Source organism: Carettochelys insculpta, chromosome 10 (genome assembly GCF_033958435.1).
Source record: "Carettochelys insculpta isolate YL-2023 chromosome 10, ASM3395843v1, whole genome shotgun sequence".
In the NCBI taxonomy this organism is placed as follows: Eukaryota; Metazoa; Chordata; order Testudines; family Carettochelyidae; genus Carettochelys; species Carettochelys insculpta.
In genome coordinates, this window is record NC_134146.1 from 50,454,754 (window position 1) to 50,468,942 (window position 14,189).

The window sequence follows — 14,189 nt, forward strand, 5'->3', positions numbered from 1 at the left end:
TTAGCCCATGGCAGTACTACAGAATAGCTTGGGATAGGAAATGAAACACTGTTTGGGAGCAACTTGAAAACGTTTTCACAGTGGCATCAGAATTCCTTCTTTCCACTAATTCTACGAGACTGTGAACCAGAGACTTGTCAGTGAATTATGGAGTAAACTCTGAGTCCAGCACCCTTCTCTAACGTCACAGCAATGCTCCTCTTCCTTCTCCTCCTGGAACAATCTGATTCTTGCTAATTTGACACCCTCAACTGACACCGCAAATCCCCCAATCACCACCAGAGCAAAAAGCCATGGAGTGCAGCGAAAGCAGCGTATGTGCACTGAGCCGGCCTGGGAATGGGGAATGAGTCCCACCTGCATCTCTCCCAAACGATCTCCCCTAAGATGATCACAGCTGCATGACACGACGGGACACACAGGACACACAGGAGAGCACCCTCTGTTTGGAAAGAGGTGGGAACTCAGCAGTGCTAGCCTCTGGGAGCATGCTCCGGGGGAGGGGCCGCTGCCAATTTTCCTGGTCTCGTGCGTGATGCCGCCCAAGGTTTCGTAGAAGTAACCTGACAAGGTGGATGGCCAGAACCATAGCAGACATGTAGAAAAGCCCTAAGGGTCTTTGTATGACAAGATAGGTGGCACTAGTTTCATTATGCAGGTTAACCCTCTCTCGTCCGTCACACTCTAACCCAGCAACATCTGTAATCTGGCATGACATTAGTCAGCCAGATGTCCACTTACCATGGGTGTGGCTGAGTTTCCCGTGGTCCCATAAAGTTTATTTCCAGCCAATCATCCTGGCTCTCAGAACTCTGTGCTGTTATTTAGCTGTAATTTACCCTTAAATGTCTTCTAAGGCCCAGCAAGCAGTGACAGGGTTGGTAATGCTGCCACACAGTATTTACCACCCGAGGTTGGGCAAATTCTCTGGTTCAGCACCAGTCAGATCCTGCGGGTGCCGAACTAGAGAGGTTCAACCTGTACTGGTGTAGTTAAAACACTACAAGCTCCTCCTACAGGCACAGCTGCAGAACTATTAAAAATGCACATACTTGTATGGGAAGGGGAATAAAATATTCCAGAATAAGATCACTTTTATGCCCGTACAACTATATCTACAGCAGAGTGTGAACCAGTATAACCATATTAATGGTGGCGGAGGGTGGAAGGGGAGGAGAAATCATGCCCCTAACTAACGTACAGGCACAAAATCTACCTGCAGGTCAGGCCTTTGAAAGCTTCTCATTTTTTTCTTCCAGGGACTAAATGTTAAAATCAATCTGCTGTCTCCTTCAGAAAATGATCAACCAACCAATGAGCAGACAAAGCCTTCCGCCTTGTTGTGCCAAGGGCTTCCTGTCTCACTGGGCTCAAATGGGCTCTTGGTTTTGTGCTGGCAAAAGGAGTTCAGACACAAATGAACATTAAATCTCTGTGTTTCAATGGAAACATTTTACATAGCAGCAGAAGAAAAACTATCCCCCCAAAACCCTGGAGCGGTTCTCAGAGCTGAGAGGCCAACTGCAGATACACAGGCCTTCAGAGGCAAATGGGCTAAAGTTTATGGCTATGCTTTCCTTTACTGCTGATTACAAGCTATCTGGTTTATGGAGACACTGCTCCCACTTAAACCTGCCCTGCTCTGGGTCACCCAAGCAAATCAGAAGACAATACAGCAGCTGTTTCAATCCCTGGCATGAGTTTCTAATCTGTAGTAATCTTTGTTGCTTCCCCATTATTACAGCATCTACCCTGCCTTTTGTCAGCGCCCCCAGCCCTTTCAGACAATGAGCTGTTCAGAATACAACCTTGATAATCACAGAACATGAGAACTTAAAGGAGCCCTAAGCGGTCATCAAGTCCAGTCCCCTGTCTTCACAGCAGGACCAAGCACCATCTACTTCATCCCTGAAAGGTGTTTCGTTAATCAGCTCTTAAAGGTCTCCAAGATGGACATTCCACAAGCTCCCTCAGTGATTTATTCCAGTGTTCAACCACCCCAACAATTAGGAAGTTTTTCCTAATGTCCAGCCTAAGCCTCCTTTGCTGCAATTTAAACCCACTGCTTCTTCTCCTATCCTCTGAGGTTAAGGGGAATAATTTTTCTCCCTCCTCCTTGTAATGATGTTTTAGGTACTTGAAAGAACAACCCGTATGGAAAAATCCACCTCTCCTTAGCTACACGTTAAGGAAGGTGGGCTGAGCCTGTTTATCATTCCTGCCTGTCCTGGGACCGAGGTGTGTAACCTGCCCACTTCTGGGGCTCTGGGCATGTGGAAGGTAGAATGCTGGTGTAGGCAACAGTACAGGGCTCGGAGCCAGGAGTCCTCTGTTCCAATCTTGATTCTGTCACCGACTGGCCGTGGGCAAGCTGCCTCCTCCCGTTTGTAAACAGGCTGTTAAACCGCCCTCCTAGGGGTGGCCAGGTGTTTTTGCACAAGGGTTTCAGATCCCTCAGCTGAAAAGAGGGCAAAGCCTAGCTGTCACCTCTCACAGGGTCGTGAACATTGTGTCCTGCTGCTCGCGTCCCACTGCTCCCAGTGCCACCTTCCGGTGCGTCAGATTCTGCAGCATGCCAGGTCAGCATGCACCCATGTGATGGAGACTGAGCTCTCGGAAGAATCTAGAATGGATTCTAGCTAAAATCTAGAATCTCTAACTAGAATCTAAACTGGCTGGATCCAACCTTTCCTGACATTTGGGGGTCTGGGTTCAGTCTGTTCCAGGGGCAGGGACAGATGTGAAATTCGAATGCAGACGCATTGTGATCTTCAGGGATGAACTTGGACCCCCGCATGCACGGGTTCAAGAACAACTTTCTAGTTGGTCTTATGAGACATGAAACATAAGTAGTTTTCAAATGGAGCTTTATAAAAGTTTATTAACAAGGCCATGTGACTGGCTTGCCCTCAACTGCAGGGGAAGACTGGCCTCTGTGACCAGGAGGTCCCTTCAGTCCTGTGTCCTTAGACATATTGTTCTAGGACCGGCTGATCAACCCACAGCTCTTAAGCCACATGCCGCTCTTGGCTCAATGAAATGCAGCCCCTGCTTGAAGCCATGCGCCTGGACTGGAGGGAGTAGTGCGTGGCTGTGGCGGCAGCTCTGGTGAGATCCAGGCACTGGGTTAGCGTGGGGGGCAGGGCGGGAGGGGACCTGGTTCTGGGGGAGGAGTGGTGATCAGGTTAGAGCAGGGAGGCTGGAAGTGCCTGGCTCTGTGGGAAGGGGAAGGCATTGAGCCAAGTATTCTACTTTTATTTTTATACATCTATATCTAAAAATATACACTACGTGGCTCTTTGCACTCTAACCACGGTTATTTTGGCTGTTAGCCTCTAACTGGTGGGCTACCCCTGCTCTAGACAGTTTAAGGGACCACAGCATCTTGAAAACACTTGACGCACAGCCCGCTGATAAGGCAGATGCTAACGTCCTCATCTTATAGGGAGGGGCACCGAGGCAGAGCTGCTAAAGGCCCGATTTTCAGAAGGGCAGAGCACCCACAACACCAACTGTAATCTCAGCACCTCTGACAAAAATCAGTCCCCTCCCCCAGCCCACTGAAGGAGACCACTTCCGACTCAGGATCTAAAGGCAGTGCCTGTGCTCAGTGTTACGAAGCTTGCCGGATTTGCTGGTCAAGGCTGCCAATTACCATTCTGGAGAGAAGCTTCTTTGCCAAATTCAGCCAAGGGCTTAAAGTGTCTAGTTAAAAACAGCCCAGGAGCGAAGCCGCATACATATCACGCCCCTCGAGGAAACCAGGAACACGGCTGGAGGGGAGGGGTTACCTGCAATTGCTTCATAGAGGCCAGCTTTATACTCCAAGTACTCGTACTCCTCAAACTTCTGCGGCCCCTCGCACAAGACGCGGCATTCCACGTCCGCCGTGTAGTAGCCCTGCAGGGCTCGCTCCAAGGACTCGATGGCCAACTCATACTCTTCTTCGTCGTAGTGCTTCACTCCCATGCTGTAGTCCTCCTGCCAAGGAAGCCAGGCAGGCTACGTAAGCACAGCAGGGAAACCATTCCACCCCACGGACATGGACACTGGCAACCAGTCAGGCAGCGAGGCCCAAAGATGTGAGTGCACAGGGGCTGCAGCTCACAGCGTCGCCTCCTGCACCTACCTGATTTAGGAGCCGAAGTCTCATTTCAAAAGTGATTTAGGGATGCTGGAGCCTAAGTAGTCTTAGCTGTTTAAGAGATGTAGGTGCCTATGTGCCTAACCCCCCTTTGAAAGCAAGATCAGAGCTCCTAAACCAGTGAGGCATTCAAACAAGGGGGAGGTGGCAACTGATAAATACCTCTACAAATTGGGGTCTAAATCAAAGCACGTGTGGCACACTGCACCCCACAAGGTCTCAAAGGGACTCCTGTGGAACTGCGCTGTATGCTGGGTGCACAAGGATGTCTAATGGACCTCCTGCATGTAACTTCTCCGGCGTGCTAGGAAATCCCTAGCCACCAAATGCTACGTGCCCAGTTCTTGGGTTCATTTTGGTTGCTTCCACAAAACACCTGTAAAGCTAGCTTCACCAGCTGGGCACCCCCAGACAACACAGGCCCAGACCCATGGCCTGAAGGAGTCAGTCAATGGGAGTTTTTCTATGGCTTCAGTGGGTGTTGGATCCCGCCCAGAGACCTGACATAATGCTAGCACCTCTCCCAGCACTGCCATTGGAAAAGAGACCTCTCTGCTCCGGCAATTCCCAGAGTCTGCTCTGATTTATTTCAGGGTCCTGGTGGATTCCAGCTGGTCCTGGGATGGGGGCAGGTGGGGAATGAAATTGGTTTACATCCCCCTTTTGCCACCCCTCACTCACTCTTAGGCTCCTGTGATGGACACATATGTGGCTGTAAGCAGAGTCAGGCCCTGGGTAAATGTGTGTCAGCCAGGGTTTGTAAACCCATTCATACAATGTGTGCAAAGCCTGCCACTTACCGAGCCATCCGTCACACCAGGCCAATACAGGCTGAACCTCTCTAGTCTGGCCCTCTCAAGTCCAGCAACATCTGTAATCTGGCATGATTTTAGTTATCCAGATGACCATTTATCATGGGATTGGCCAAGTTTCCTGCAGTCTGTCTATAAAGTTCGCTTACAGCCACCACTCCTGGCTCTCAGTGTTCTGTGCTGTTATTTAGCTGTAATTTACCCCTAACTGTCTTTTAAGAGTCCACAAAGCTGTGCAAGTGTTGGTAATGCTGCTGGACAATATTGACACCCTGTGGTCTGGCAGATTCTCTCGTTTGGCACCAGCCCGGTTCCCAGGGTGCTGGATGAGAGAGGTTCCACCTGTACTGATGCTAAGAGCAGTCAGCACGTGAGTCAGCAGATCCTTTATTGAAGTGTTGTGCCACTGCATATACCACTGGGATGTGTGTAACCAAGGCTGTGCAGTCAGCTCAAACAGGACACACACAGGAGAAGAAAGGGCACTTCTGAAAGTCTGACTGAACCTTCCCAGCCAGAGAACACTGAGTGGTCCCGTGCCAGCCAGGGGTCCGCCCTGAGAAACTGAGCTCTGGTGTGGTATGCCTTGGATGTGCACAGGTACAACAGGTGAGTGAACAAGTGCTGTGGCGAAATACAAGGGCAGCAGTACAGTGCAAATGCAGGTGCACGGATGCGTGCATGGATGTGTAAATCAATGCACAATGGCCGTGTTTACTCTCGTAAATTGGGGACATGGGTTATCCCTCAGCCGAAGGCAGAACAATGCTGCAGCCAGGCACGCACCACAGGGTGGAAACTGACAGAGGTTGCCTTTCTAATGCCCATTGCAGACCTGGCTGAAGGTAGAAGCCTGGCACAATGTCATTCTCCAGCAGGCACTCACTTCACAACACTGGAACACCATCCAGTGGAGCTTGGCCCGTAGCCCAGTTTACTTTCCTCCAGCCCGAACTCTCTTCCCCAAACTGGCTTGGCACCAGACTCATTTTCAGCTCCCTGGAGAGAGCTGGATTCCCACACTCACCATATGTGGCCTGGCTTCTCGATCCACCAGCTGGGCCTTCCCTGCCAGGGTTTTGTAGTTCTCAATGTCCTGTTGTATCTCCATGTGCTCAGGGTTTGCCATGAAGAAAGTGTGAGCAGCATCGGCTGCCTCCTCCAGCTGGTTCAACTAGAACAAGGGCAGAAAAATCCAGCTGTAAGTCCCTGCCCAGGTAAGCCAGAATGGCCCTCCATACAAAGACAAGCACCACACTCAGGAGTCCAGGGGCATCGTGGTCCACCCCCTGAGCCGCTGTTGAATGCTGGGAGGAAATCCTGCCATTTTGTCTTTGCTAAGTCCATCGCCAAAAGCAGGGGCTGAAAGGGACCTGCTGAACATGAGATAAACTCTGAGTGATAAGTGAAATCAAGGGAAAAATGAGCCTGCAGAAGGAAGCAAGTGATCTCAATCCCAGAGCCAGCCTAGTGCCATGCACTCAGGAGACTGGGAGTCCAGTCTTGTTTGCCTATGTGAACTTGAGCAAGTCACCTTGCTTCTCCGTGACTCAGTTTCCCCGTGTCCTCTGAGATAGCAGCTCCTTCAGAGGAGGGTGCAGACACCCTCCTCTGCTTTGTAACTCCCGCTTGGAGCCTGCAAATACGTGCAGCTGGTGCGGCGATTGGCCACACCTAAACCATCCTTGACAGGTCCCCGACAGGCAGTGGACCACTAACCCTAGGGCACCTGTGGAAGGCTTCCAAAGAGGCCTGGAACAGGAAGCACGCGAGAGAGACCAGCCACCCCTCCCTTCTAGACCCCTCCCCCTTCACTAACGCTCAGATCTGAACCCCCATGGAAGCCCTGCACTAGCAGGGAACATTCTGCTGGGAATGCACCCTGCCCCCCGGCTCTTCCTGCAGCCAGTGCCAGGGCTCCAAGCTCCCCTGGGCTTGCACAGAGCCATTGCTGGGCCATTTAAACTGCAAACATGTCAACTCTGCTGCCAGTTACACCGATGACGTCTGCAGTGGATCCCACTCAGCTAAATTATTCAGGGAACTGATATCAGATGCAGGCCCCTAAACAAGGGGAACCCTGCCCTGTTCACACCTGTGGGGAACGAGACAGCTGTTCCAGCAATACCGCTGCTTGCTGCCGTCCTCATACCCCCTCACAGGCGAGAAAAGGAAAGGTGGAAGGTGGCAGCTTCACTGGCTGAGGTCTCAAATTTGATTGCAGCACCAGGAAGAGCAGGAGCCAGGCGGTGGCCAGGCAGTGACAGCTCTCCCTGGGTGCCCAAGGAGCGAGTGCAGGCCCAGCGTGCACAAGGGCTGTCCAAGCCGAAGGCTGGCTGACAGCGGAGCCAGATGCTCTGGGCCCGACTCTTCTCTTGTGTCGGGTGCTGGAGGGCCAGCCCAAAGCCTGGGCAGCTCTGGAATCCCACCGAACACTGGTGGCGGTTTCATTGGCACACCCTCACACCCGACTGCCCGCCCCCCCGCTTCCTGAGTAGCACGAGGCCCATTGTGCGTGTGTGGTGAGGGAGTGGGGCAGAGTGAGCCGAGCCCCTCCTGCGCCAGGCCCCAAGCACGGGCCTCCACTGGATAGGTTCGGTCTGTCCAAGTCACCAGAAGGCCCCTGGGGACTCCTCCCTCTGCACCCCCCTCCTCAGCCAAGGGGGTCTGCAACGTCTAGCCTGACGCCTCACTCGGTGCAGGTAGCTCACAACAGGGCTGCTTTCAAGAGTAGTCCGGAGATTGACGAAGATCCCAGGAGGCTCCAGGCCAATCTGAGAGAGCTGGCAACCCTCCCTCATAACGGCAGGCAGGGCTTTGCCCCAACCAGCAGCGAGGAGCCACACCTTGGGGGCTGCACCTAGCTGTCTGGGGCACCAGACAGCTGCGTGAGGGGCCCGGAAGCGTTTTACACAGCAGGCCCAGCGCTCTCGCTGCCAGGCCCCAGCTGCGCAGTTTTCCCCAGAGAGGTGACGCAGCAGAGCAATTTCCCAGGACCACAAGCCTCACTCCACTATTGGACACTCACTGCCGGAGCAGGGCACTGGGAAGCAGATGCCAGCCACGCTTGTGCACAGGCAGAAGTTACTCTCGATTACAACCCTCTGGCAGAACCCCAGCATGCCAGCCGTCTCCCAGAGGGACCACACAGCTGGGCTGGCTCCCAAAGGACGTTATTCACCCACGAGAGAGACCAGGACATTTGCCGGGTCGAAGCCAGCGCCACAGCACAGCGTGACTGAGGGTAAAGTGCTGTGGGGCTGAGTACATAAACGCACGCCACTTGGCTGGCACGGCTGCGAGTTGGTGAGCCACACTGGTTTGGTCCTATCTGCTGCTCGGTTTTCCAGAGCAGACATGGGAGGCAGGGAGCTCTTCCTTTTGTGACCTTCTCTCTTAGTCTCTGCTATAGCACAGGCTGTAGGTCACAGCAAAGTAACACACCTAACTCAGCAAGTTGCCTGCCCAGAACGCAGCTGGACCACCTGGAGCAGCTCAACTTGGGTTTGCTTGACCGGTCACACTTTATATTACCATCCCATTGAACAACAGTCGAGGGAGGGCTCATGCCCAACGGACAGACCTCTCAATAAACTGTCAAGCAATCTCAACCTGTCAAACTGGTCTATCAGTTACTTATGACCTGGGCAATGGGAGTTTATAGCTCCTTCCTCAGATGTGTTCGTACCCCTCTAGAGCACAGACTACTTGTGTCTGACATATCTGTCCATCCTTTCTAAACCATTCGATAATGGAACCTTAATAATAATTGTGACCATCTGATGTGTGGGCGCTCCTGGCTGTGACATCCTCGCACCTCAAAAACATCACCCGATAACTCTCCTGGGAGTATCACTATCCATAGGGGAGCAGAGACATGCGGTGATTCAGGCCCAGGTCTTTGAAGGGAATTAGGGAAGCCGCTCTCGATTAGCTTTTAGAACTTACTAACGGCCATACAGGATCAGACCAGAGATCCACCTAACCCAGTGTCCTGTTTTCTGACAGTGGCCAATGCCAGGTGTCCCAGAGGGAGTGAACCGAGCAGGCGGTCATTGAGCGATCCCTCCCTGACATGCATTTCCAGCCGCTAACAAACAGGCTGGGGACACCATTCCAACCCATCCTGGATAATCGCCATTTATGGACCTAACCTCCATGAATTTATCTAGTTCTTTTTTTGAACCCTGTTGGAGCCCTGATTTTCACAACATCCTCTGGTAAGGCGTTCCACAGGCCCACTGTGAGCTGTGTGAAGAAAAACTTCCTCTTGTTAGTTTTAAACCTGCTACCTATTAATTTCATTCGGTGACCCCAAGTTCTTATGCTGTGGCAACAAGTACATAACTTTTCCTTACTCACATTTTCTACACCCCTCACGATTTTACAGACCTCTGCCATATCCCCCCTGTTAGGTAAAAGATGATTTAATATACTGAGTTATAAATGTTGTTCTAAAATGGCGTAGGGGTTGTATTGTAAATGTCACCTCAGGCTAAAAATGTAAGCCTGGGAAAGAGACCGCTTTAGCGCCACCTGTTGATGGCTAATGGACGTAGTGGACAAATGGACCTAATTGAGAACTGCGATTTTACACACGGCACTAAAGTTTATGCACACGGCACTAAAGTCTATGCACACGGCACTCAACCATCCAAGAGCCTATATAAAGCATCAACAAAGGGTCCTGTGGCACCTTACAGACTAACAGAAAAGTTTTGAGCATAAGCTTTCCTGAGCACAGACTCACTTCATCAGATGCTGGTCTGAGCATCTGATGAAGTGAGTCTGTGCTCAGGAAAGCTCATGCTCAAAACTTTTCTGTTAGTCTGTAAGGTGCCACAGGACCCTTCGTTGCTGTTACAGATCCAGACTACACGGCTACCCCTCTGATATTATATAAAGCATGTGGCTCTCCCACACACAAAGAGGAAACAAGAAGACAGCAGAGAAAGGATCAGAAGAGAAGCAGGTTCAGGAGAAAGCCATCTCTGGAAGCAGAGCTGGATGTGACTGAGCTGAGCCAGAGATGCCTGTGTGCATAAGCGCTGTTGCCATGTCAGTGCTAATCAGGGCCTGACAAACACATACAGGCATCCCTTTGGCATATGTGACTAGCATGAAGGTGCAGTCATGAGAGCTGAGCTAAATCACTGAGCTGAATCTCTGAGCCAGAGCTGCCTGCACGCATAAACGCTGTTGCCACTGTCAGTGCTAATTAGGGCCTGACAAACATATGGGCATCTCTTTGGCATATATGACTAGCATGAAGGTGCAGTCATAAGAGCTGAGCCAAACCACTGAGCTGAATCTCTGAGCTAAACCACCGAGCTGAATCACTTCTCCAAGACTCTATTCAGTTTCAGGTTTAGCGCTGCCCTGAAAGTTGCTATCTTCACCTATTCCACCAGGAAGGCAAAACCAACGTCTCACCCACTCATTCGCTACCTCGCCCAGCAAGTGCAAGTGATCACCATAGACATCAGCCTCGAGGGATCTCCTCACTGTTCCTCCTCCAAGGAGCCATGGAGTAGAAGGTCGTGAGCGTCAATTGTAAACTGCGGCGTATAAGTTTCGAGAACCATAAGGTTGAACTTAATGCCTCCAAAGGTTCAAATGTTTGTTTAAACTCCTTGTTTTGTTCCTAAAATTATATGCAAATATATGGTTTGGCCCTAAATTTGTGTAGATGCTAACTGACTACTGGTGATTAGATACAGGGTGGCGGGGGGGGGTCGAAACTCAATCTCTCTGCCCTGAGGATAGTTGAAGTCCTCTGATTATTTCATCTACTGGCTTCTCAGTCCAACGCTCCCTTAATCTCTTTCCTAAACTGAAAACTCCCCATCTTTTTACTCTCTCTTCACAAAGTCCCCTTTCCAAACCCTCATCCGTTTTGTTGCCCTTTTCTGAACCTTTTCCACTGCCAAGAAGTCTTTTTTGATTGACTTTAATAGGAGTTAGGTGCCTAAACATCATGCAGGATCTGAGTCTAGGTCACTTGCCAAAGACCACGCAGAAAGAATATGGCAGAGCCCTGCGGAAGAGGTCAGGAGACACAGACACACTACGCTGAGAGAAGCATGGCATTACCGCTGAACGCACCGTTTACGCCCAATGGCGGAACTGCTGGCTTTCCATCCAAGGCTTGTCAGACCATAGCCGCGAAATTCAAACCGAAAACGTGTTCTCACATCACATCTCACAGCAAAAATCAAACCTGCCCAGTGTGGGCAGGGGTGTGGCTGTCACGCTTTAACTTCCCACTAGGTGAAAACAGACCCAGGGGCTACCCCGCAAGACACTGATGCCCCAGGTGGGCTGGGCATGTTGAATATTAGCCTAGAGCAGTGTTTCTCAAACTCAAAACATTTGTGAACCCCTGTGGGGACTTGGGCCTTATCGGCATATCCCCTCTCCCAGTGCCGTCCCAGTGTTATCTCCTGATTTTCAGTCATTTATTTTCTGCTACATACCTCTTGAAATCCTTTTGAGTACAACCAGTGGAACACGTACCACACTCTGAGAAACACTGCCAGAGATGATCCCAGAGAAATCTGCAGGCAGAGACCTCCACATCCAGGTCCCCTTGCTCAGCAAGGAAGCCATTTCCAGGACACTCTCCCCCATCATCTGGGATCCAGCAGAAGGCTCTCCAGGCGATTACAACTAAAGCAGATGGTCTCATGTTCACGACAAAGAGTGAGTCCCCTGCTCGTGCACACACACTAGCTCTCCTTGCACAAGGCGAGTACCAAGAGCAGTCACCCCACAACGAAGAGCAGGGCAGCTGCAGGAGCACAGAGAGCTGCAGCACAGACATGGCTGAGCCTGAAAGCTGTAGATATGTAGCAATATTCCCTCTCACTTTTCCCATTCACAAGTGGAATAAATTTTGTTCTGTGCACCAAGGCATGTGCACATGTGCACCCCCAATAGAAACACAGGCTGCCCACTGTGTGAACTTTGCTAAGCAGCTGAGTAGCACCTGAATCTCTCCTGGGCAGCCACCCAAGTGCTCAGCTTGAAGGGTACATGGGAACATACCTACCTCAAACGTTCACTATTCTCTAATGAATATTCTCTAGAGCTTTGTCTAGTAGTTTTAGGTACTCACTACTACTACCCTTGCTGCACTGCTATTTATACTTGTGCTTGCACAAGGAGAGCTAGTGTGAGCATGTGAAAAGATAATAAGTGGAGGCATGCATCTCCTACAGCTGGAAGGGACCTCAGGAGATTGTTTTAGTCCAGCTACCTGCTCTTTTGGCAGGACCAAGCACCATCCCTGATACCTATTTGCCCCAATCCCTAGATGGCCTCCTCAAGGGTTTAGCAGGCCCATACTCAAGCCACTGAGCTATCCCTCCCCCTATGCATACATGAGCTGTGCAATCACATTGCCAGCCTGCTGTTAGCCAGGCTGGATGTCTACATGGCAACTAGCCACTTGCAGCCCAGGGAGCTGACAACCATGACAGGTCCTTGGAGGATGTGATGTGGGGGTGTCATATGCTTTATTCCTGGAAGGGGCAGGGCCTTGGATGAAGGGGTGGGGCCTCAGGCCGCAAATATACCATGCACCGCCCCCGCCCCCGCCCCCCCTCAGAGCACACCCACCCCACCAGTCCTTAGAACCACCCCGTGTGACCCCTCAGAGCTCCAATGGTGATCCAAAGGGCCTGGGGCTCCAGGCACTGCTGCTGCCACAGTAACAACCGCAGCCCCAGGCCCTTTAAAATCGCTCTGTCCTGGGACGGTTGCCCTCTGCCTCACCACAGCTGCCCCTTGTTAGCTGACTCAGCCTCATGAGGCTCCCACTGACGGCACAGAGCCCGGAAGTCTACACAGCAAGGAAACAGCACAGCTGCCCAGGTACTCCAAACAGGTGTCAGCTGGCACGAGCAAGCCCCAGGATTTTCATTGCTGTGTTGACATACCCTAAAGATCTAGATCTTTTTCAGATCTAGAGAAGTAGTTATTCCTCTTTATTCGGCACTGGTGAGGCCACATCTGGAATATTGTGTCCAGTTTTGGGCCCCCCAGTATAAAAAGGATGTGGATTTGCTGGAGCAGGTTCAGCGAAGGGCAACAAAAACGATTAAGGGGCTGGAGCACAAGACCTATGAGGATAGGCTGAGGGATTTGGGCTTGTTTAGTTTACAGAAGAGAAGACTTAGAGGTGATTTAATAGCAGCCTTCAACTTCCTGAAGGGGAGCTCTAAAAAGGAGGGTGAGAAACTGTTCTCAGTGGTGTCAGATGGCAGAACAAGGAGCAATGGTCTGAAGCTGAAGAGGGAGAGGTGTAGGTTAGATATTAGGAAAAACTACTTCACCAGGCGGGTGGTGAAGCATTGGAATGCGTTGCCTAGAGAGGTGGTGGATTCTCCATCCCTTGAGGTTTTTAAGTCCTGGCTGGAGAAGGTCCTGGCTGGGATGACTGAGTGGGGGTTGATCCTGCTTGAAGCGGGGGGCTGGACTAGATGACCTCCTGAGGTCCCTTCCAGCCCTGGGATTCTGCGATTTTGTAAAGGGCAACTGGGCTTGGCTACAGCTGGCCAGATGGCTCACACAGCTGTCCAGTGCCCAGCACTGCTGCAGCTCCTAGGGCTCCTGGCCTTGGGGAGAGCTTGCTGTGGATGCACCATTTTCTAAACAGCAGTGTATAGCAGCTGGGTTTCTATAGAACACTAGAACTGGAAGGGACCTCGAGAGGTCAGCTCCAGCCCCTTTACTCATGGCAGGACCAAGCACCAGCTAGACCATTCCCAACAGGTGTCTATCTAACCTGCTCTTAAATATCTCCACTGATGGAGATTCCACAACCTCCCTGGGCAATTTATTTCAGTGTTTAACCACCCTGACAGTTCGGAAGTTTTTCCTAATGGCCAACCTCAACCTCCCTTGCTGTAGTTTAAGCCCATTGCTTCTTGTCCTGTCCTCGGAGGCCACAGAGAACAACTTCTCTCTCTCCACCTTCTAACCCTCTTTTAGGTACCTGAAAACCGCTATCATGTCACCTCTCAGTCTTCTCTTTCCTAAACTAAACAAGCCCAATTATTTCAGTTTCCCTCCTAGCTCATGTTCTCTAGACCTTTCATCATTCCTTGTTGCTCTTCTCTGGACCTTCTCCAAAGCTTTCTTGAAATGCGTTGCCCAGAACTGGACAAAATATTCCAACTGAGGCCTAATCAAAACAGAAGTTATGTTTAATGCCTCTGTGAGCAGGAATG

At 51.1% G+C, this 14,189-nt stretch overlaps 1 protein-coding gene across 1 annotated transcript in view; it reads right to left on the reverse strand.

The window, feature by feature from the left end:
• P3H2 (prolyl 3-hydroxylase 2) overlaps positions 1-14,189 on the reverse strand; it is a 107,372-nt gene that overhangs the window by 24,931 nt on the left and 68,252 nt on the right. The window contains exons 2-3 of the mRNA XM_075004421.1: positions 5,984-6,130; positions 3,792-3,981 (exon numbers count right to left, since the gene is read on the reverse strand). Coding sequence (XP_074860522.1) covers positions 3,792-3,981; positions 5,984-6,130 — 337 coding nt within the window. The remainder of the gene's footprint in view (positions 1-3,791; positions 3,982-5,983; positions 6,131-14,189) is intronic.